The sequence below is a fragment of the Tamandua tetradactyla genome, chromosome X, assembly GCF_023851605.1.
Source record: "Tamandua tetradactyla isolate mTamTet1 chromosome X, mTamTet1.pri, whole genome shotgun sequence".
Taxonomy (NCBI): domain Eukaryota; kingdom Metazoa; phylum Chordata; class Mammalia; order Pilosa; family Myrmecophagidae; genus Tamandua; species Tamandua tetradactyla.
The window spans coordinates 153,147,387-153,168,759 of record NC_135353.1 but is presented as its reverse complement, the minus strand read 5'-3'; the positions used below and the strand labels follow the sequence as shown (position 1 = coordinate 153,168,759).

The 21,373-nt window shown below is 34.5% G+C and overlaps 1 protein-coding gene across 4 annotated transcripts in view; it reads left to right on the top strand.

The window, feature by feature from the left end:
• Positions 1-21,373, top strand: part of CNKSR2 (connector enhancer of kinase suppressor of Ras 2) — a 370,581-nt gene that overhangs the window by 183,013 nt on the left and 166,195 nt on the right. For all 4 annotated transcript variants that reach the window (XM_077146892.1, XM_077146891.1, XM_077146890.1 and 1 more), the window contains exon 6: positions 16,010-16,129. In XM_077146892.1, the coding sequence (XP_077003007.1) occupies positions 16,010-16,129 (120 nt within the window). The remainder of the gene's footprint in view (positions 1-16,009; positions 16,130-21,373) is intronic.

Here is a 21,373-nt window from a genome sequence, read left to right as displayed (position 1 = left end):
TAAGAAAAACAGTCCAGAGACTTCACAGGAAAGTCTTTCAACCTGCTGGGTCTCACCCTCAGGAAAAAGCGATGCAGATGACTCTTTCCTCCTGATAGGGGGCCAGTTTGGTGTGGAAAAATCCAACTGGGGTCTGTAATACCTTAGTCGAGCCTCCTAAGGGTGGGGGGGAAAGGCAGAACTGAATTTCAAAGAAAGACAGACGACAAATTCATCCAGCAAGAAAACTCTAGGTAAAAGAAGTGAAAACAATGTCCAGAATAAACTAATTAAATGCCTAGACGCCAGCAAAAAATAACAAATCACACTAGGAAAATTGAACATATGGCCCAGTCAAAGGAACAAACCAATAGTTCAAATGAGATACAGGAGTTGAAACAATTAATTCAGAATGTACGAACAGACGTGGAAAACCTCATCAAAATTCAAATCCATGAGTTGAGGGAGGGTATAAAGGAGGCTAGGAATGAACAAAAAGAAGAAATTGAAAGTTTGGAAAAACAAATCACGGAATTTATGGGAATGAAAGGCACAGTAGAAGAGATGAAAAAAACAAAGGAAACCTACAATGTTAAATTTCAAGAGGCAGAAGGTAGGATTAGTGAACTGGAGAATGGAACATCTGAAATTCCAACAAGCAAAAGAAAATGTAGGGAAAAAATGGAAAAATATGAGCAGGGACTCAGGGAATTGAATGAAAATATGAAGCACATGAATATACATGTTCTGGGTGTCCCAGAAGGAGAAGAGAGGGGGAAAAGGAGGAGAAAAACTAATGGAGGAAATTATCACTGAAAATTTCCCAACTTTTATGAAAGACTTAAAGTTACAGATCCAAGATGTGCAGCGTACCCCAAAGAGAATAGATCCAAAGAGATGTACTCCAAGACACATAATAATCAGAATGTCAGCAGTGAAAGAGAAAGAGAGAATCTTGAAAGCAGCAAGAGAAAAGCAATCCATCACATACAAGGGAAGCCCAATAAGACTATGCATAGATTTCTCAGCAGGATGATATATTTAAATTACTGAAAGAGAAAAACTGCCAACCAAGAATTCTATATCCAGCAAAATTGTCCTTCAAAAATGAGGGAAAAATGAAAACATTTTCAGACAAATCACTGAGAGAATTTGCGACCAAGAGACCGGCTCTGCAAGAAATACTAAAGGGAGCACTAGAGACAGAAAGGAAAAGACAGAAGAGAGAGGTGTGAAGAAAAGTGTAGAAAGGAAGACTATCAGTAAAGGTAAAAAGAAGAAAAATTAGACATGACATATAAAATCCAGAAGGCAAAATGGTAGATGAAAGTACTACCTGTACACTAATAATACTAAATGTTAATGGATTAAACTCCCCAATCAAAAGACATTGACTGGCAGAATGGATTAAAAAACAGGATCCATCTATATGCTATCTACAGGAAATATATCTTAGACCCAAGGATAAACAGGTTGAAAGTGCAAGGTTGGGAAAAGATATTTCATGAAAATAACCATCAGAAAAGAGCAGGAGTAGCTATACTAATAGCCAACAAATTAGACTTTAAATGTCAAACAGTTAAAAGAGACAAAGAAGGATACTATGTATTAATGAAAGGAACAATTCAACAAAAAAGCATAGCAATCATAAATATTTATGCACCGAGCCAGAATGCTCCAAAATACATGAGGCAAACACTGAGAACATTGAAAAGATAAATAGATACATCTACCATAATAGTTGGAGACTTCAATTCCACACTTTCATCAGTGGACAGGACGTCTAGACAGAGGATCAATAAAGAAACAGAGAATTTGAATAATACAATAAATGAGCTAGACTTAACAGACATTTTTAGAGTATTACACCCCACAACAGCAGGATACACCTTTTTCTCAAGGATAAACTATATGCTGGGTCACAAAGCAAGTCTCAATTAATTTAAAATGTTTGAGATCATACAAAATGCTTTCTCAGATCATAAAGGAATGAAGTTGGAAATCAATAATAGAGTGCCAGAAAATTCACAAATATGTGGAGGCTCAACAACACATTCTTAAACAACCAGTGGGTCAAGGAAGAAATTACATGAGAAATCAGTAAATATCTCAAGGCAAATAAAAATGAAAACACAACATACCAAAATTTATAGGATGCAGCAAAGGCAGTGCTAAGAGGGAAATTTATTGCCCTAAATGCTTATATCAAAAAAGAAGAAAGTGCAAAAATCGAGGAAATAACTGTCCACTTGGAAGAACTAGAGAAAGAACAGGAAACTAACCCCAAAACAAGCAAAAGGAAAGAAATGACAAAGATTAGAGCAGAAATAAATGAAATTGAGAACATGAAAACAATTGAGAAAATCAGTAAAACCAGAAGCTGGTTCTAATGAGAAAATCAATAAGATTGATGGACTCTTAGCAAGATTGAAAAAAAGAAGAAGAGAGAGGATGCAAATAAATAAGATCAGAAATGGAAGAGGAGACATAACCACTGACCCTGTAGAAATAAAGGAAGTAATGACAGGATACTATGAACAACTTTATGCTAATAAATACGACAATGTAGATGAAATGGACAACTTTCTAGAAAGACATGAACAACCAACTTTGACTTGAGAAGAAATAGGTGACCTCAACAAACTAATCACAAAGAAAGAAATTGAATCAGTCATTAAGAAGCTCCCCCAAAAGAAAAGTCCAGAACCAGATGGCTTCACAGGTGAATTCTACCAAACATTCCAGAAAGAATTAGTACCAATCCTGCTCAAACTCTTCAAAAGCCTGAAGAGGAGGGAAAGCTACCTAATACATTCTACGAAGCCAACATCACCCTCATACCAAAGCCAGACAAAGATATTACAAAAAAAGAAAACTACAGACCAATCTCTCTAATGAATATAGATGCAAAAATCCTCAACAAAATTATAGCAAATCGAATCCTGCAACACATTAAAAGGATTATACATCATGACCAAGTAGGATTCATCCCAGGTATGCAAGGATAGTTCAACATAAGAAAATCAATTAATGTTATACACCATATCAAGAAATCAGAGCAGAAAAACCACATGATCCTCTTGATTGATGGAGAAAAGGCATTTGACAAAATTCAACATCCTTTCCTGTTGAAAATAATTCAAAGGATAGGAATAGAAGGGAACTTCCTCAAAATGATTATGGGAATATATGAAAAACCCAGAGCTAACATCATCCTCAATGGGGAAAAACTCTTTCCCCCTAAGATCCGGAACAAGACAAGGATGTCCACTATCACCACTGTTATTCAACATTGTTTTGGAAGTTCTAGCCATAGCAGTTAGACAAGAAAAAGAAATACAAGGCATCAAAATTGGAAAGGATGAAGTAAAACTCTCACTGTTTGCAGATGAGATGATATGATACTATATGTCGAAAACCCCGAAAAATCCACAGCAAAACTACTAGAGCTAATAAATTAGTACAGCAAAATGGCAGGTTTCAAGATCAACCTCAAAAATCTGTAGTGTTTCTATACATTAGTAATGAACAATCTGAGGGGGAAAATCAAGAAAAGAATTCCATTTACAATTGTAACCAAAAGATAAAATATTTAGGAATAAATTTAACTAAAGAGACAAAAGACCTATACAAAGAAAGCTACAAGAAATTGTTAAAAGAAATCACAGAAGACCTAAATAGATGGAAGGGCATACCATGTTCATGGATTGGAAAACTAAATATAGTTAAGATGTCAATTCTACCTAAATTGATTTACAGGTTCAATGCAATACCATTAAAATCCCAACAACTTACTTTTCAGAAATTGAAAAACCAATAACCAGATTTGTCTGGAAGAGCAGGGTGCCCCGAATAGCTAAAAGTATCCTGAGAAAAAAAATGAAGTCAGAGGGCTCATGCTACCAGATTTTAAGGCATGTTATGAAACTACAGTGGTCAGAACAGCATGGTACTGGCATAAAGATAGATATACTGACCAATGGAATCGAATAGAGTGTTCAGATATAGACCCTCTCATCTATGGACAATTGATCTTTGATAAGGCAGTCAAGCCAACTCACCTGGGACAGAACAGTCTCTTCAATAAATGGTGCCTAGAGAACTGGATATTCATATGCAAAAGAATGAAAGAGGACCCATATCTCACACCCTATATAAAAATTAACTCAAAATGGATCAAAGACCTAAATATTAGATGTAAGACCATAAAACTGTTAGAAGAAAATGTAGGGAAGTATCTTCTAAATCTTATACTAGGAGGCGGTTTCCTAGACCTTACACCCAGAGCAAGAGCATTGAAGAAAGAAATGGGAACTCCTCAAAATTAAACACTTTTGCACATCAAAGAACTTCATCAAGAAAGTAAAAAGACAGCCTACATATGGGAAACAATATTTGGAAATGACATATCAGATAAAGGTCTAGTATCCAGAATTTATAAAGAAATTATTCAACTCAACAACAAAAAAGACAACCAACCCAATTACAACATGCGCAAAAGACTTGAACAGACACTTTTCATAAGAGGAAATACAAATGGCTAAAAGGCACATGAAGAGATGCTCAACCTCCCTGGCCATTAGAGAAATGCAAATCAAAACCACAATGCGATATTATCTCACATTCACCAGAATGGGCATTATCAATAAAACAGAAAATGACAAATGCTGGAGAGGATGTGGAGAAAGAGGCACAGTTGTCCACTGTTGGTGGGAATGTCAAATGGTACAACCACTGTGGAAGGTAGTTTGGCGGTTCCTCAAAGAACTAAATATAGAATTGCCATATGCCCAGGTAATACCATTGCTAGGTATCTACTCAGAGAACATGAGGGCAAGGACATAAACAGACATTTGCACACCAATGTTTATAGCAGCATTATTTAAAATTGCAAAGATATGGAAACAGCCAAAATGTGCATCAACAGACAAGTGGCTAAACAAACTGTGGTATATACATACGATGTAATATTATGCAGATATAAGACAGAATACAGTTATGAAGTATGTAACAACATGAATGGACCTTAAGCACATTGTGCTGAGGGAGATTAGCCAGAAACAAAAGGACAAATACTGTATGGTCTCACTGATATGAACTGACATTAATGAATAAACTTGGAGAATTTCATTGGTAACAGAGACCATCAGGAGATAGAAATAGGGTAAGATATTGGGTAATTGGAGCTGAAGGGATACAGATTGTGCAACAGAACTGAATGTTATAATTCAGGTACTGTAATACAATTATGTTAAAACACTGAATGAAGCTGCATATGAGAATGATACAGGGAGGAGGGCTGGGGGCACAAATGAAGTCCGAAAGAAAGATACACAATAAAGAATGAGATGGTATAATCTAGAAATGCCTAGAGTGTATAATGGTAGTGACTAAGTGTAGAAATTTTAAAAATGTTTTTGCTTGAGGAAAAACAAAGGAATGTCATTACTGCAGCGTGATGAAAATAGATGATAATTAATATTTTTATATTTTACCCTATTTGTGAGACTAAAGCAGAAAATGTTTATTTGGTACAAAGTTTATATTTTGACTAGTGCATTTCCTAATATAACTTATGTAGACAGCTTAATTGAACACCATAAGTACATGGAACCTTTAGTGGGACATGAGATTTCGTTGGTTTGTCCAGAGTGATGCCCCAATAAATCCCAGAGTGATTTGAACAGTGAATAAAAAGTATTTGCAAAGTCCCCTTCGGGGAATGATGAGAAAGGGGGAAAATTCAACTTCCCCAAGTTTAATTCTTGATATTCTAACAAGCAGTGGGGACAATCAAAGCTATAGGCTTAGCCCCCAGTCTTGGGATGTGCTCATATGAAATTTAACCCCACAAATGGTAGGTCAAGCGTACTTAAAATTAGCCCTAAGAGTCACCCCCAAGAGAACCTCTTTTGTTGCTCAGATGTGGCCTCTCTCTCCAGCCAACACAACAAGCAAACTCACCACCCTCGCCTCCCCCCCTACCCCGTCTATGTGGGACATGACTCCCAGGGGTGTGGACCTTCCTGGCAATGTGGGACAGAAATTCTGGAATGAGCTGAGACTCAGCATCAAGGGATTGAGAAAACCTTCTCGACCAGAAGTGGGAAGAATGAAATGAGACAAAATAAAGTGTCAATGGCTAAGTGATTCCAGAGTCGAGAGATTATCCTGGAGGTTATTCTTATGCATTAGATAGATATCACCTTGTTAGTGAAGATGTAGTGGAGAGGCTGGAGGGAACTGCCTGAAAATGTGGAGCTGTGTTCCAGTAGCCATGTTTCTTGAAGATGATTGTATAATGATATAGCTTTCACAATGTGACTGTGTGATTGTGCAAACCTTGTGTCTGATGTTCCTTTTATCTACCTTATCAACAGACATGTAAAGCATATGGAATAAAGATGAATAATAGGGGGAACAAATGTTAAAATAAATTTAGAGTAAGATGCTGGTGATCGGTGAGGGGGAGTGGTGGGGGTTATGGCATGTATGAATTTTTTTCTGTTTTCTTTTTATTTCTTTTTCTTAATAGATGCAAATGTTCCAAGAAATGATCCTGATGATGAATATGCAACTATGTGATGCTATTGTAAATTACTGATTGTATATGTAGAATGGAATGATCAAAAGTCGTGAATGTTTGCATTTGTTTGGTGTTTTCTGGTATTTAAAAAAATTTTTTTTAATTAATTAAAAAAAAAACTTGTGAGCTTGATAAACTTTTAGCACCTTTGTGCCTCAGTTTCCATATCTGTACAATAGACATAAAAACAGTAGCGGGCCATGGTGGCTCAGCAGGTAGAGTTCTCGCCTGTCATACCGGAGACCTGGGTTCGATTACCGGTGCCTGCCCACCAAAAAAAAAATACAGCATCTCCTTAAGGATATTGTGAAGATTAATTAATACATGTAAAAGACTTGGAAAATTATTTAGAATATAGTGAACTCTAAATAAATGTTAATAATTATTTCATTTAATCCTCAATAATACTGTGAGTTAGGTACTATTTTCATCTTGATTCTATGGATAAGGAAACTGAGGCATGTAAGAGGTTCAGTTGCTTGCCCAAAATCATAACTAGTAAGTGCTAAACCTGGAATTTAATCCCAGCCTCTTAATCCCTATGCTATAGCTGTTTCTCTAGGAGATAGTCTAAGGCTAAAATTGTAAATTGTGGGCATATCATTCCAGTGACTTTTTATGTCTTTCTGTTGGTGATTTTCTGTTGGCATCTGTGGTAGGTGTTCTAAGATGGCCCCAAGATCCCTACCCTCTGATATATAATCCCCTCTTCTTTAGTGTGGATGAGACCTATGAATATGATGGATGTCAATCCTATGATTAGGTTTCATTATATGATAAAGGTGAAGAGATTTTGCAGATATATGTAATACTCATCAAAAGGGACATTATTCTGAGTGAGCCTGACCTAGTTATGTGAGTGTTTTAAAAGGGCCTCAAAAGAAAACAGATTCTCTTGCTGGTTTTGAGGAAGTAAGTAGCCATGTTGTGAGAGGGCCTTTGGAGGGGCTTACATGTCCAGGACCGGAGGGTAACTAATACAGCATGATCAACCTAAATTTCACCTCAAAATGACCAAAAAAGTAAAACAGAAGACAAAGAAAAAACTTTAGATTTTCTAGATAAAACCAAAAACAGAGTAGTACCCAACAAAGAATAATTATTCTTAAAGTTCCTTTGACAATTTAAATATCAGTTATTTTATTGAGTCCTCACTTGTTTTGTTCACATCTTATTTATTGTAAACTGTTCCTTGGTTAGAGGCAGCAAGTTATTCTGAAAAGAGCACTTGACTGGGAATCAGGAGTTCTGGGTTTTAGTCTTGAATTTGCCAGTAACCCTGTCACTTGTGCATGTCAGATGCTCTCACTCATTCTCAGATTTCATTCAAATAGATTGAATTCAATAATTGTAAATCTACAATCTTGAAATTCTGTGCATATAGGGATTAAAATGATTAGATGCTTATAATAACAGGACTGAAACTATCAATAAAGTTTAGGACCTTACTTGATACTGGGTAGGCAAAATGCAGCACATATGTTTTAATGTGGACAGATGTAAGAACTAATTTAAAAGGAAGTGATGCTTTTAAGGTCATGACGTAGTATTTTTAACTCAGAATACGCTGTTAGAGATCATTCCTTCTTTTCCTTTATTGGAAACACAAGGGCAACATGCTTTGAACATCACTGATGTTGAGGACCAAACCCAAATAAGTTACCAGAAATACTTTTTAACGCTGTGAAATTCTTGAGTGAAGTATTTGGCATTTGAATCATATAGTAGATACTCAGTGATTGTTTAATAAATTAATGGCTTAATGAAGGATTATTGTTTTTGTTATAGTGGTTTTGTTTCATTTTCCTTATTGTTTTGTTGTGGATTTCCCCCCACCATCAGAGTTGTACGCTTAAGGAATAGAAAGAGTTTTCTAGGCTCTGTTGGAACTTAGTTCATGTAACCTTTATTTGCAGCTACATTTGCTTTCTGGAACAGTTTTAAACTCTTAATATTTCCATATATAAATTAATTTTTAATTGGATTGAAATTAGAATTTTCTATTAAAGTTTTAAAATGTTCATTTGCTCCAATACATTCTCAAGAATAATTGAGAAGACTCCATTTATTTAGAAGAACATAAGTAAAAAATAATTTAAGTCATTCAGTCATGCCTGAGTGTGTTCCAAGGCTAACATAAGACTTCTTTCCTATCCCTTACCTATTGTTTGAACTTAGAACATTTTCTACATTCCCTTTTTAAAATACAATATCTAAAACTTCATGTTAGTCTAAAAAATATTGGAAAACTTCAGAGGTAATAAAAGAATGCTGTTTATAGATAATGAAGAAATGCCAATCTGCTACTATTGGTCAATACCTTAATGTAAGGTCATCATTCTTTTTAATTCTCTACAGTGATTAAAATGCTGCTTTTGCAATTGTTTTAAAACCATTAATTTGGTTTATATTAAGCATGCTGTGTTCAAATCTTTTTTCCCTTTAGAACTTTTAGATTTGTACAAATCAGATATCTCTACAGAATATAGTATATATATAGAAGAAAACACTTAAAACTTTCCATTTCACTCTTAGACATGATCTCTTTGTTATATTAATTCATATTTTTAATTATTATAAATTACCCAAGAGAAAAAAAATCACACAGTATGCTGGAATCCAGCACCTGAAACTCTTCTGTTCTTGAAAGGCTCTTGAAATCATACCTAGCCCTGTGTGTTAACTGTTATTCAGTCACCAATCCTTTGTCACCATCTTGGGTAGCTATAACAGAATCCAGAGGGTCAGTTATAATACTCATTGCCATTTTATGTTCCATTTAGTTTTATTAAAGGCATGCTATTTACTAGTCTTTAATTTATGGTTCTAGTTTTTCTGTTTTGGGAATTGAAAAATAGAATTTAAAATCCTTTGGTGTAAATATTGCAAAAATACCAAAAGAATCCTCTTTAGGCAGTGGTCACAAGTCATCTTCTAGCTAGAATACAGTTATCCTTTTGCTGCTCATATTGCTGTAAATCTTCTCAGAGAGCCATGTCTTTCTAACATTCCTTATCTAATCTGCATTGTAAATTGTAAGTACCCTTGCTGGTCATCCTTACATGTATATTTTTTATAGTTATATTCTTTATACTAAGTGGTATGTTGTATAACATCCATCTAATTTAGAAGCATATATTTTAAACACTAAAAATGAAATTGATCAAAAATGGAAGTCAATCTAAGGATCAAAATAAGAGACAGTAAACATAATAATGATTAGGCATTTAAGACATTCTTCTGCCAAAGCAGTGACTTTGGTTTATTTAATTAGCCTTGCTCTCTCATCTGATAAAGTGGCTATAATGATATCTACTTTAGGAAGTTGTTTTAAGTGTAAATGATTGAGAAGTATTTAGCATTGTACCAGGTTCATGGTAGGTGGTATATAAATATTAAATTATAATTATAAAAGATGTGTTTTTCTTGCTATGTTATAGCTAGTTTTTTTTTCAAGAAGACAGTGTTAGGTACTAAGAGATATTATTGTATAGATACTACAAGATATTATTGTGTTTTTTTTTTAAGCTTAATAATTTATTGAGAGAGAGAGAGAAAAACAGAATGAGAGCAAAAGGGGAGCAGACAGATGGGAGCCAGCAAAACCTGCTAGCAAAAGAGAAATGGCACCAACTTTCTTTCTGACAGCTTGTGGTTTTAAAAGAAAAACCACGCCAATAGGCTTGGAGGTGATGTGTGGCTGCAGGCATTGCTAGGAGATATCAGGCTGGTACAAATTATGACTTCATACTCATGGTTATCTGGTCTGGCCTCTGGCAGTTGGGGTGTTGGCAAGTTCATGCTCATCTATGTTGCTGTCACTTCAGGTCCTGTCAGAGGACGACTTGCTGAGGGAGAGAAACTGAAGGGGTCCCCATGCCACAGAATCCATTTTTTATGTCATTTTATTTTCTGATACCTGACATTCCTGCCTTTTTATTTTACTAAAATTGACTAAAGCTTGGGTTATGTTTGGGGGGTTGCCTTAGCTTAGCTCAAAGCAATTTTTGAAGGGAATAGGGACTTAGTGTTTTCTTTTTGGCTACTTCCTGCTGTCAAAGGGGCTGAGTTGGGGAAGGAAAAATTGCTTTGAGCCAGGCAGAGGCATCATTAATTGGTCTGTGACAGAAGCAGGTTTAAAATTTTTATTGTAGCAAGAATATGTTTTTAGAATTCTGTTGGTTAGTCATGACTACTATTGACCTGTGAACAAACTTAGGCATTGTAAGAGGCAGGGTTTAGGAGGAAAATTAATAGGAGGATAATTAAAGAGGAGTGAATTGTTAATAAGATTTAAGAGGCAAGGGATGAATTGATTAAATCAGATGTTGTTTTTGAAGAGTTTAGCATCTTCAAGTTCAGAGAGTCTTTGGCATTGGAACAATTTGGAGTTTTTAAGTTTCTGAAAAACAAACTTAATAAGTATATTACATTTTAGGGCGGGGGTTCTAGGAACATTGTTGGTTGGAATTTGCCATATTGTGGCAGTTTGTAATATCTGGCTGAAGTTTGCATAAGAGTAACCTCCAAAATAACCTCTTGAGTCGATTTGAAATTTCTTAGCCATTGAAACGTTTCTTCTTTTCCCCCTTTTGGTCAGTTCATCCATGTCAAGGTCAGCAATGTTCTGTGATGATAAGGTCAGTTGTATTTCATGCTGTTAGTTGCCAGGCTTATATTCCTGGAAATCATGTCCCATGTTCAGGGGAAGCTCAGAGTTTAATATTGTGTTTTAAAACAATAAAATAATATTTCACAATTTCATAGAATGAACAGAATTGGAAACAAATTCACTGTTTACAAAAGTGTGTTAAGGGGGTGCAAGGGTAGTTCAGTGGTAAAACTCTCACCTGCCATGCGGGAGACCCAGGTTTGATTCCCAGCTTATGCACTTCCCAAACGAACAAGCAAACAAATGAAAAACGAAATAAACAAAAAATCAGCAAATGTTGCTGCAATGAGGGGACACTCATATGGAAAAAGAAGACAATGTGACCCCTGCCATACAGCATACAAAAAAAAAAAAGTGAGCTAAATAATTTTGCTGAAACTTTGCCATAGTATTCTTTTATTTTCATTTAACATTTTAAATTGTGAAATATAATATATATACAAAAAAGCAATATATTTCCAAGTACATTTTAACAAGTAGTTATAGAACAGATTTTAAAGTTTGGTCTGTGTTACAAGTTCTACAAATTTTCGTTTTTTCTTCTAGCTGCTCCAAGACACTGGAGACCAAAAGAAATGTCAATATAATGATTCAGCATTCATACTCATTTGTTAAACCCAACCTTCTCTGTATAACTCCACCATCACCTTTGCTCTTTCTACCACTCTTTAGGGGTATTTGGGCTATGCCCATTCTAACTTTTTCATGTTGGAAGGGCTGTTGCCATAGTATTCTTAATGTGGTGTCTTGCAGTGGCTTGATGTATGATGCATTAAGGAGTGTAGAATTAGCATATAAAGCAAGGTCATTTTATACCTTCTACTTGATTTATTTAGTCAAGTGGGAAATATTATAATACAAAGATTCTAGTTTGTTATCTATAAAAGAGTCAGCAAGGTTTTAGTGTGAATTCTTTTCTAACTCTATTATATATTTTTTTCAAGTGCTTTGATTAAATCCTGGTAGCTTTGATAGCAAGGTGGGTTTTTACTCACCTTTAGTCGTCTCAACAGCACCTAGCAAATAGTAGGTATTTGGCAATAAAGTTATACAAGAAGATGAATCTGAAAAACTAATTTGCAACTTAATATAATACATTTAATTGGTGCTTTTTTTTCCTAAAAATATCTGCAGTCTAATATTTTTGCCTTTCCAACTTCTACCAAAGTTGTAAGTACCTGACAAGGAGAGCTACTGTAGCTCAATATCTGTGTGTTTTATGAGGCCTGAATGTTATAAGGCACATGTTTCAAGCCATCTTTATACATCCATTATCTTTCAATTTATTTATACATTGGACTCTTGAAATATACTTCAACTTTTAGAAACCTCAAAGGTTTATGCTTCAACTTTTAGAAGCCACAAACGTTTCTTCTTAGCATGCTGATTTAGTAACCTTCAGATTATTATGTAGTCCAAGTATCCTATATAGACACATTTCAGAATTAACAGTGTTATCACCCCCTTGAGATAAAGAGAAAACAAAAATGAAATGTAACCACATATGGGAGGAAAGTTAAATCTGCCAAAGTGTGCTTTTCTTCCTGTCAAATGCAGCAATTTGAACTACACCAGTTTTTTAAAATTTATTTATTTATTAAAAAAATTAACATCAAACGAACTAAAACTTTAACATGATCATTCCATTCTACATATATAATCAGTAATTCACAATATCATCACTTAGTTGCATATTCATCATTTCTTAGAACATTTGCATCAATTCAGGAAAAGAAATAAAAAGACAACAGAAAAAGAAATAAAACGAAAACAGAAAAAGATTATACATACCGTACCCCTTACCCCTCACTTTCATTGATCACTAGCGTTTCAAACTAAATTTATTTTAACATTTGTTCCCCTTATTATTTATTTTTATGCCATATGTTTTACTCATGTTGATAAGGTGGATAAAAGGAGCATTAGACACAAGGTTTTCACAATCACACAGTCACATTGTGAAAAACTTTATCATTATTCAATCATCATCAAGAAACATGGCTACTGGAACACAGCTCTACATTTTCAGGCAGTTCCCTCCAGCCTCTCCATTACATCTTGAATAACAAGGTGATATCTACTTAATGCATAAGAATAACCTCCAGGATAACTTCTCGACTCTGTTTGGAATCTCTCAGCCATTGACACTTTGTCTTATTTCCCTCTTCCCCCTTTTGGTCGAGAAGGTTTTCTCAATCCCTTGATGCTGAGCTCAGCTCATTCTAGGATTTCTGTCCCACATTGCCAGGAAGGTCCACACCCTTGGGAGTCATGTCCCACGTAGACAGGGGGAGGGTGCTGAGTTTGCTTGCTGTGTTGGCTGGAGAGAGAGGCCACATCAGAGCAACAAAAGAGGCTCTCTTGGGGGTGACTCTTAGGCCTACATTTTAAGTAGACTTGACCTATCCTTTGTGGGGTTAAATTTCATATGAACAAACCCCAAGACTGGGGGCTCAGCCTATAGCTTTGGTTGTCCACACTGCTTGTGAGAATATCAAGAATTCAACTTGGGGAAGCTGAATTTCTCCCTGTTCTCACCATTCCCCGAAGGAGACTTTGCAAATACTTTTCCACTCACTGATCAAATCACTCTGGGATTCATCGGAGCATCACTCTGAACAAACCAACAAAATCTCATGTCCTACCCAAGATTCCAAGTACTTATGCTAAACTACACCAGTTTTTGTATGTTAAATTCTGCCGTTCCATCCCTTTTCCCATGGTTGTGATGAATATTTGAAGAGGAATTATATATATATAATATATATATAAATGTTTATATTATTGAGAATGGACGGTCCCAGCATGAGCTACATAATTGGTGAAACCAAGTGCAAAATGAAAATGCAGAGCTCCATCTTCAAAAATGATGACGAATTTCAAGATGTCAGCAACAGAGTAACAGAGTATAAAACCAACTGTAGGCCTGTGCACATACCCATGGTGCAGCACTGCAGGGTTCTGTAATTCTGGAAGATGCTCTTTCTGTTGGCACTTTGTCTAAGCTCTTCAGGTTAAATACTGTCATCATATGTTAAAGGATTGCGATTTGAACATTAAAGGGAATAAAGAACTGTCCATCTTAACCATGTGGCTAGACTGGCTACTTTGATTATTGGTCATCGTAAGATGAACCATAAGGCCTTGGAATTGAGAATACTGAGAGAATTCATCCTGTAAGTAAGGATTGAGCCCCTGAGGGTAGAGAAAACAACAAGGAAAGGATAAGCATTTATTTAGTGTCTTCTATGAATGGGAGCCATACTAGATTCTTTTTAAATTCCTGATTTATCATGGAAACCATTTAAAGTAATTTTTATTACCCCCATTTTCTATATGAGGAAACTGAGACTCGAGGATAGAAAAAATACTAAGTCACACAACAAGTAAGTGGCAAAGTGGTGATTGGCCACATCTGTCTTTATACCGAGCCCCCACCCTTTCATGAGTATTGGTGTCAAGCTGGCTAATGTCTGTCTTTAGGGTTTGGAAGCCACAATAAAAATACAGTCTTGACAAGCAGCAAAAAGCAAGACTTGATTATGAGTTGAAATTTAGCCTGGTAGCTTCTATAGTGAGGCCATGGACCAAGTACAGAATGCATTCATAAAAGAGAGACATTATTATCCAGATCAGGCCGAGGGAACGGTCTCCCTCCCAGTAGAGTAATGCAGTGGCCACAGAACAAATGCAACATGTTGGATACAGAAGATAACGCCCTGATTGCTTCAGAATATTAGCTCCCCCTACAGTAAATTCTCAAATATTAGAAACCAGTCTTCAGTAAGAACAGTGACTGTTTGTGAAGCATCTGATGGTTAGTATATGTTAGGGCAGTATTTTTTCAAGCTTCGTTCTCTCATATTCCACTTTCTTAATGATTTTCCCATGTCTAGCTTGTAACCATACTATTAAGGATGTAACATATTTTAAATCTATTATTCTCTGTCAATATGAATGGAATTATCCTAACCAAAACATTAGCTCTCTGCCTTTAGTCAAGCCACCCTAATTGTTAAAACTTGTTTCCTTTTTACTTCACTGAGTTAATATTTATTGAGTGCCTTGTTTGTCCTAGGATTTGTCCGTCTTGTGTGTGTGGTTGTGGTCTGGGGTGGGAGTTGGGAGGGAAGAGCAGTCAGATGATAACACTGATCCCTTAGTTATCACACAGTTTCAGAATGTTCATAGAATGCTCAAACAACAGAATTGAGGGAGTGCGAAACTGCCTGGAGGAGGTAGGAAACGTCCCACTAAGGTAACCTTTGGGCAGACGAGTTTTGAAGGGTCAAACAGATTTGGGAGATTTGTCTTTCATGGACTGTGACTGCATATATGTTTTTTAATGTTTCTGATCACAGAGTAAATAGCAGCAAGATTTTGGGATTATTTAATTCATTTCAATCTATTGGTTGTTATCAATAGGGTCTTAGATAATTAAGTTTGTTTAGAAACAGTCATTTTATTTTAGGACCGATGAATAGAAGCAAGAGACTATAACCATGACTTTCCTGAATATTTTTGCATATAATTCTTATATTCATATTTTAGAATATATATGTGTGTGTCGTATCTGTATGTGTATGTTTCACCGGAATATTTTTTAACATGGTAATTTGATTTTACAGAATAAAGTGTCAGTTGCTTTCATCTACTATTTCTTTTATTTTCTCCTTGTTAAAAAAAGTGATAGCAAAAGGTGGTTTGTATATTACTTAAAACATGTGTTTACTATTTTTTTTATTTTTTATTTTTTTATTTTTTACTTCCAGTGTAAAACTCTTTCTGGAGTCTGTGACCACATCATATCCCTGTCATCAGATCCTCTGGTTTCACAATCTGCCCACCTGGAAGTGATTCAGCTGGCAAACATCAAGCCAAGTGAAGGGCTGGTAAGAGATACCATGTTTATTAAAACTACCGTCCATAACTGAACAACTAATAATGTGGGCAAAGAAGCCTCCAAACATGAGAACCCATGAATTTTTTTCAACACACACTGAATATTTTGTTTTGTTTTGTTTTGTTTTTATCTGGAAGAGCTAATGTAGTGAGAGTTTGTCATAAGAAATTTTATAAATATAAATGAAAATGAGAGGGAATTCAAATTCAAAATGGTGATTTCTGCATTACCCTGTTTACTTTGGTAATAAATTAGTTTTGTTGGTTTTTTTGCATCCTTCTACTCCACCTGTTCCAACTTCAACCAAACTTCCTTAAGTTTAAAGTTTTATAATAAACAGCACAATGTTGCCTCCCATGCAAGTAGGTTTTTGTTTTGTTTTGTTTTGCTTCATTTGTTCTAGTTTTAATGTCTTTCTTCCCCTAGGGTATTAAGCTAAACAAAATTGATATTTTTTATAACTCATGTCCATTCTTTCTTATAAAGATAAGTAAGCAAGTGGATATTGCCAACAGTAGGCTAAATCCATGAGATCTATTTTCTTTTTATGATGATAAAGAAAATCTTCTGTATCTTGTTCACCTTATTGAAAGGTACTTTTGATTCTGAATCTAACCTAAGGTAGAGCTTGTTTTTTGTTTGTTTGTTTTAATAAGCGTCTAGAAAAAGTATATAAAATGGATATTGATGAGGGAGAGTCAAAACAAAAAACTGGCTGGAGAACGTCATACCTATACACAACTGTTACTTGCTAGCTTAGTACTACAGGGTTTGTCCTTTCTCCTTGTAGATGAATTTTCCAGGAAAACCATTAATGATACTTTTGAAAATAGAACTCTTAGAAGCTGGTATTAATAACTGAATTCAAATAATAACCTTAAAGATCTCTAAGCATGTTTAAATTTGTATTTGGCTTTTTTTTATATACATATAACTGTTTCAGAGAGCGAGACCATCAGTCATTTTTTTGGTATGGAACCATCTATTCTGTAGAGTGACTTTTCTCCTGTTATTTGGCAAATGAGTTCCTAGTGCTATTGTGGCTTTTATGGGTGTTTTCCTGGGAAGATGGAAATCAATATATCAGACATAGCCAACATGTCATCATCGTAACCTGTAAGTGTTATATCTAACTTTGATTAGTTTTAAGAGCTTATTTCTAACATTTATAAACTTATTTGACGTAATATTATAATTTTAAATTCTTATTTCTTTGGATTACTTTTACATGGTTCAGTTTTATTTTAATGGATCTTTCAACATATAGTATTAAAAATATTTCTATATCTCCCCTTTCAATAGTTAGGAAGGAAAGAATGCTCTCTTAAATATTATTTATAGAGTGAGAAATTATGAACTAATGCTGTATTATATTAGACTAAACTATCAGGACACCTGGATACAAATCACTTACATAAAATATAACTATGAATGTGATCTTGGATAGGGAGGGTAAATTTAACTTCCTTGGCTATATTCTTCTGTAGAATATGTGGGGAGTGGGGGTGGCAGTGGAGGTGGACTAGATCTTCTTTAAAGCTCATTCTAGCTCCAAGTCTGTGGTTCTAAGGCTGGTAAAAATCAGAGCCTGATTTTTTTTCCCTCTAATTTCCTCTGAAATTATGGGAAAAAATATTCATATGAAGTGAATCATCATAATACTAATTCATAAACTTTATGAAATCTTGAATTTTTAATAAAAGTATAGCTCTGGACTTTTATTATTATTATTATTTTTAGTTAAATGAGGCAGATCTGGGCCTACTCTTTGGAATACTCATGAACTTAAAATGCTAAGAACTGTATTCAGTTAAATAGTCTGGGAAAGAGTGGAAAAAGAAAAGAAAAGAAGTGAGTGTCTACCATTTACTAGGTACTTTCCTCACAAATCTAGAGTAGTTATTAATTTTGCCATTTTACAAATGAGAATGTGGGATCTCAGATTGTCATCAATATGCCCTACATCAAATATAGGTTATAAACAATAACAGCAGGGTTTATGCTCATTGTAAATCTATAGGAAGCACATTTGCACAAAGCTTGTTTCATGATCCCACATTCAAATTTGCAGTTGCTTCAGGGAAATGGGAGAAGTTAACAAGGATGAAGTTGAAACTAGACCTACTTAGGGAAGTACTTTGTTTTTTTAGCTTTTAAAGAGGAAATTTATTAAGTGTGAGCTTAAGTTCTAAGACCATAGAAAGTCCAAACTAAGGCATCCAGATAAAGATACCTAACTCCAAAGAAAGGGCCACTGATGCTTGGGGTTTCTCTCTCAGCTGGGAAGGCACATGGTGATGTCTGCTACCTGGGAAGTTCATTTTTAAAGGACATTTCAAAGAGAAGAAAAGAAAAACTTACAATGTTGAAAGTTAATAAAAAAGAGTTAAATATAAAACATTTTCTTGTGATTCGTGTAAAAGGCAAGAAGGCTAAATGGAGATTTTTAATGACCTATTCAAGGTATGGTAAAAATCAACCACTTCTTAGTCACATTTGAATTAAGTGAGAATTTGAAGATTATGGTAACATTTGGCATGTTAAGCCATAAGAAGTATCTACATGGTAAATGAAGGAAGAGAAATAGAAAGAGGTGAATACCAAGCCTTAGTGAACTTTAATTAGCTTAGAAACAGCTGCAAAAGGTCTTCTGCCAGTTTCAAAACAGAATGTCTCTCATAGCCAAAAATGCAACTGCTTTATTGTTCTAATAAACTGCATTGATTGTTCATTAGCCTTCTATCTAAGTGGTAAAATCTCCCAGGATTTCTTAGATTTGGGAGTTCTGAAGTATTATAGGAAATGATGAGAAAAGTACTTAGTAATAATTAAAACATAAGAAACTTATAAAATGCTCTTAAGTAACAATAATCAGCAGAAAATTAAAAGAAGGAAAATGGAAGCTATCCTAAAACTGGATCAGAATTGAGATGAATTGAATAAAGAGAAATGGGTCGGGGGGGTAGGCATTCTTGGGGAAGCCTCTTGGCCTCAGAGTGTTCTATTTCTATTTAGATATTTGGACTATCTCCAAATATGCCTTATACCACTGGCTTGCCTGTGAGGTTGCTTTGGCTTCTGTTGGTTAACCAACATTTGTAGACAGAATGAAGCAAATGCCATTTTGGCAAGCTGAACAGGAGGAAGGGAGCTGTTCGAGTCAGCTCCAAAATTAATTAATTGGTTTATAAAAAAGAAAAAAAGGAGGGATGACAGTTTTGGTGAAATAGAAGCCTAGATTTGTCTCAGTTCCAGAAAAAGTACCATTTGAATTACATGTCCTACCACTATTTGACCCTTTTTCAGAAAAGAACCAGTGATCAGATATATTTTTGTAAATGCTTCATTATTTAGAAGATGATTAGTTTGAAGCTTATCCAAGTAACTTGTTTCTTCTCTTATTTGCTTTTGTTGCCTGACTTTTTGCCATTTTTCTCATTAGTACTTGAGGGATATGAGAAGGAAGAAGTCAATTTTGATTATTAAAAGCAGCTATGAAAGTTTATAGAGATTAGAAATTAAAATATTGCATAAAATAAAATATCCTCATCCTTTGGGATATTTTTAAAATTTGCTTTATTTATGTCCCATTGCTCATGACTATAAAAAGCTTCTGAAATTAAACCCTGTTCACATAACTAGATATATCTTCATTTAAGCATTTTTAAAATAAAATTTATCCATCTGAAAAATTAGCCTTAATATAAATTATATAAAATTGTTATGACAAAATCCTCTTCCTATAACTAATAGATGCTAACTCGAGCTTACAATTGCCAGTCTTCAAAGTTCCTGGTATGTGTGATAATTACATGCAAATATTATTTCTAGGAGTCATAATTACATTATCCATGATTTTTTATTATCCTAAAGACTATAGTATCTTTTCTGACATTTTTTCTTAGACTACTAGGCTTTCTCTGTGACCTAATCATTTATTTAAAGCTCTTGACAAACATCTTTAATTCATAACCAGTAATGCTCAGAGTTGAAAGAAATATGGTAAGAAATATATTAAACTTTTGCTTAAATTTGTTGGAAGAGATGGGTAATTAGTATAAATTTATATTAATATCAAACTCTTTTTTTTTTTTTACCACATTTCACACAGTACATGTATACTATAGATATCTTAGTCTTTCTGATTAAGTGAAATATGCCCCCTGGCCACAGGGGTCCAGGTCTTAGAATGGGGGCCTTTGAGGGCAATTCTCCCGAATAAAGTATTTTTCAAAACCTGAAAAAAAAATTAAAGTGAATATTTGACTTTAATCTCTACTGTTAACATATATTTTGTTCTAATGAGAAGAATGAAGGTGCACAACTTGCCTAACTGTTAATAAATAGATAAATCAGGGCACAGTAGTTGAGAATGTAGACTCTCTGCTTTAGTTTCGTTATCTCTAAAACAAAGGTAATAACAGTTTACTCCATATAGGCCGTTATGAAATAAATGTAAACACAGAAGATATGTCCAAGTAATATATATTGTTGTTCTCACTGTTTTTTTCTACTTTATCCTCTCTTACAACCCTTCTATGTTGAAAACTAAAACAAAATTTAGAGTCTAACTCTTACAAGTATATTTTAAGATACTTTATTAATTTGATGTCATCTTGTTAATTCCTGGTGGGAGGAATTGCAAGGATCTTGTCCTCTTCTAAGTTTTATAACAGCGCCATTATATATTTGCCTTCTAATATATAGTGGGATAAATATTAACTTCAAAAGTATGTGAGCTATATATCTGTCACCAGCTTAAGATTGAATATTACCATATGGTCATAGCCAAGAACTGCTAGCTAATGTGTTGATTAATTTCTTGTTGAATTTCTGTTAAGAAGTTTAGTTATGTTTTTATATAACGTGATGAGCTTTAATTTAAGAAACTAGAGTTCACAGATAATTGATGATTTTTAAAAAATTATGTTTATTTCATTTCACTTTAGAGATCCAGGCTCATCCATTTCTGGAACTGATACCAACAACTTAGACTTAGACAACTTAGCACTACTGAAATAACTTTTCAGAATTAAAACCTACCTACCCAGTGATTTCTTAATAGTTCCATACCATGAACTTTACTGCTTCTAGTTTTTCTTTTTTACTTTTTTTCAGTGAATACATGTGTATGAAGGCATATAAGTGTGTAGTTAACAAAAAGATTTGGAAAATTAACATTGTAATAACTTTGCTTTACATAAGTGCTAAAGTTATATTTTTCTGATATGGT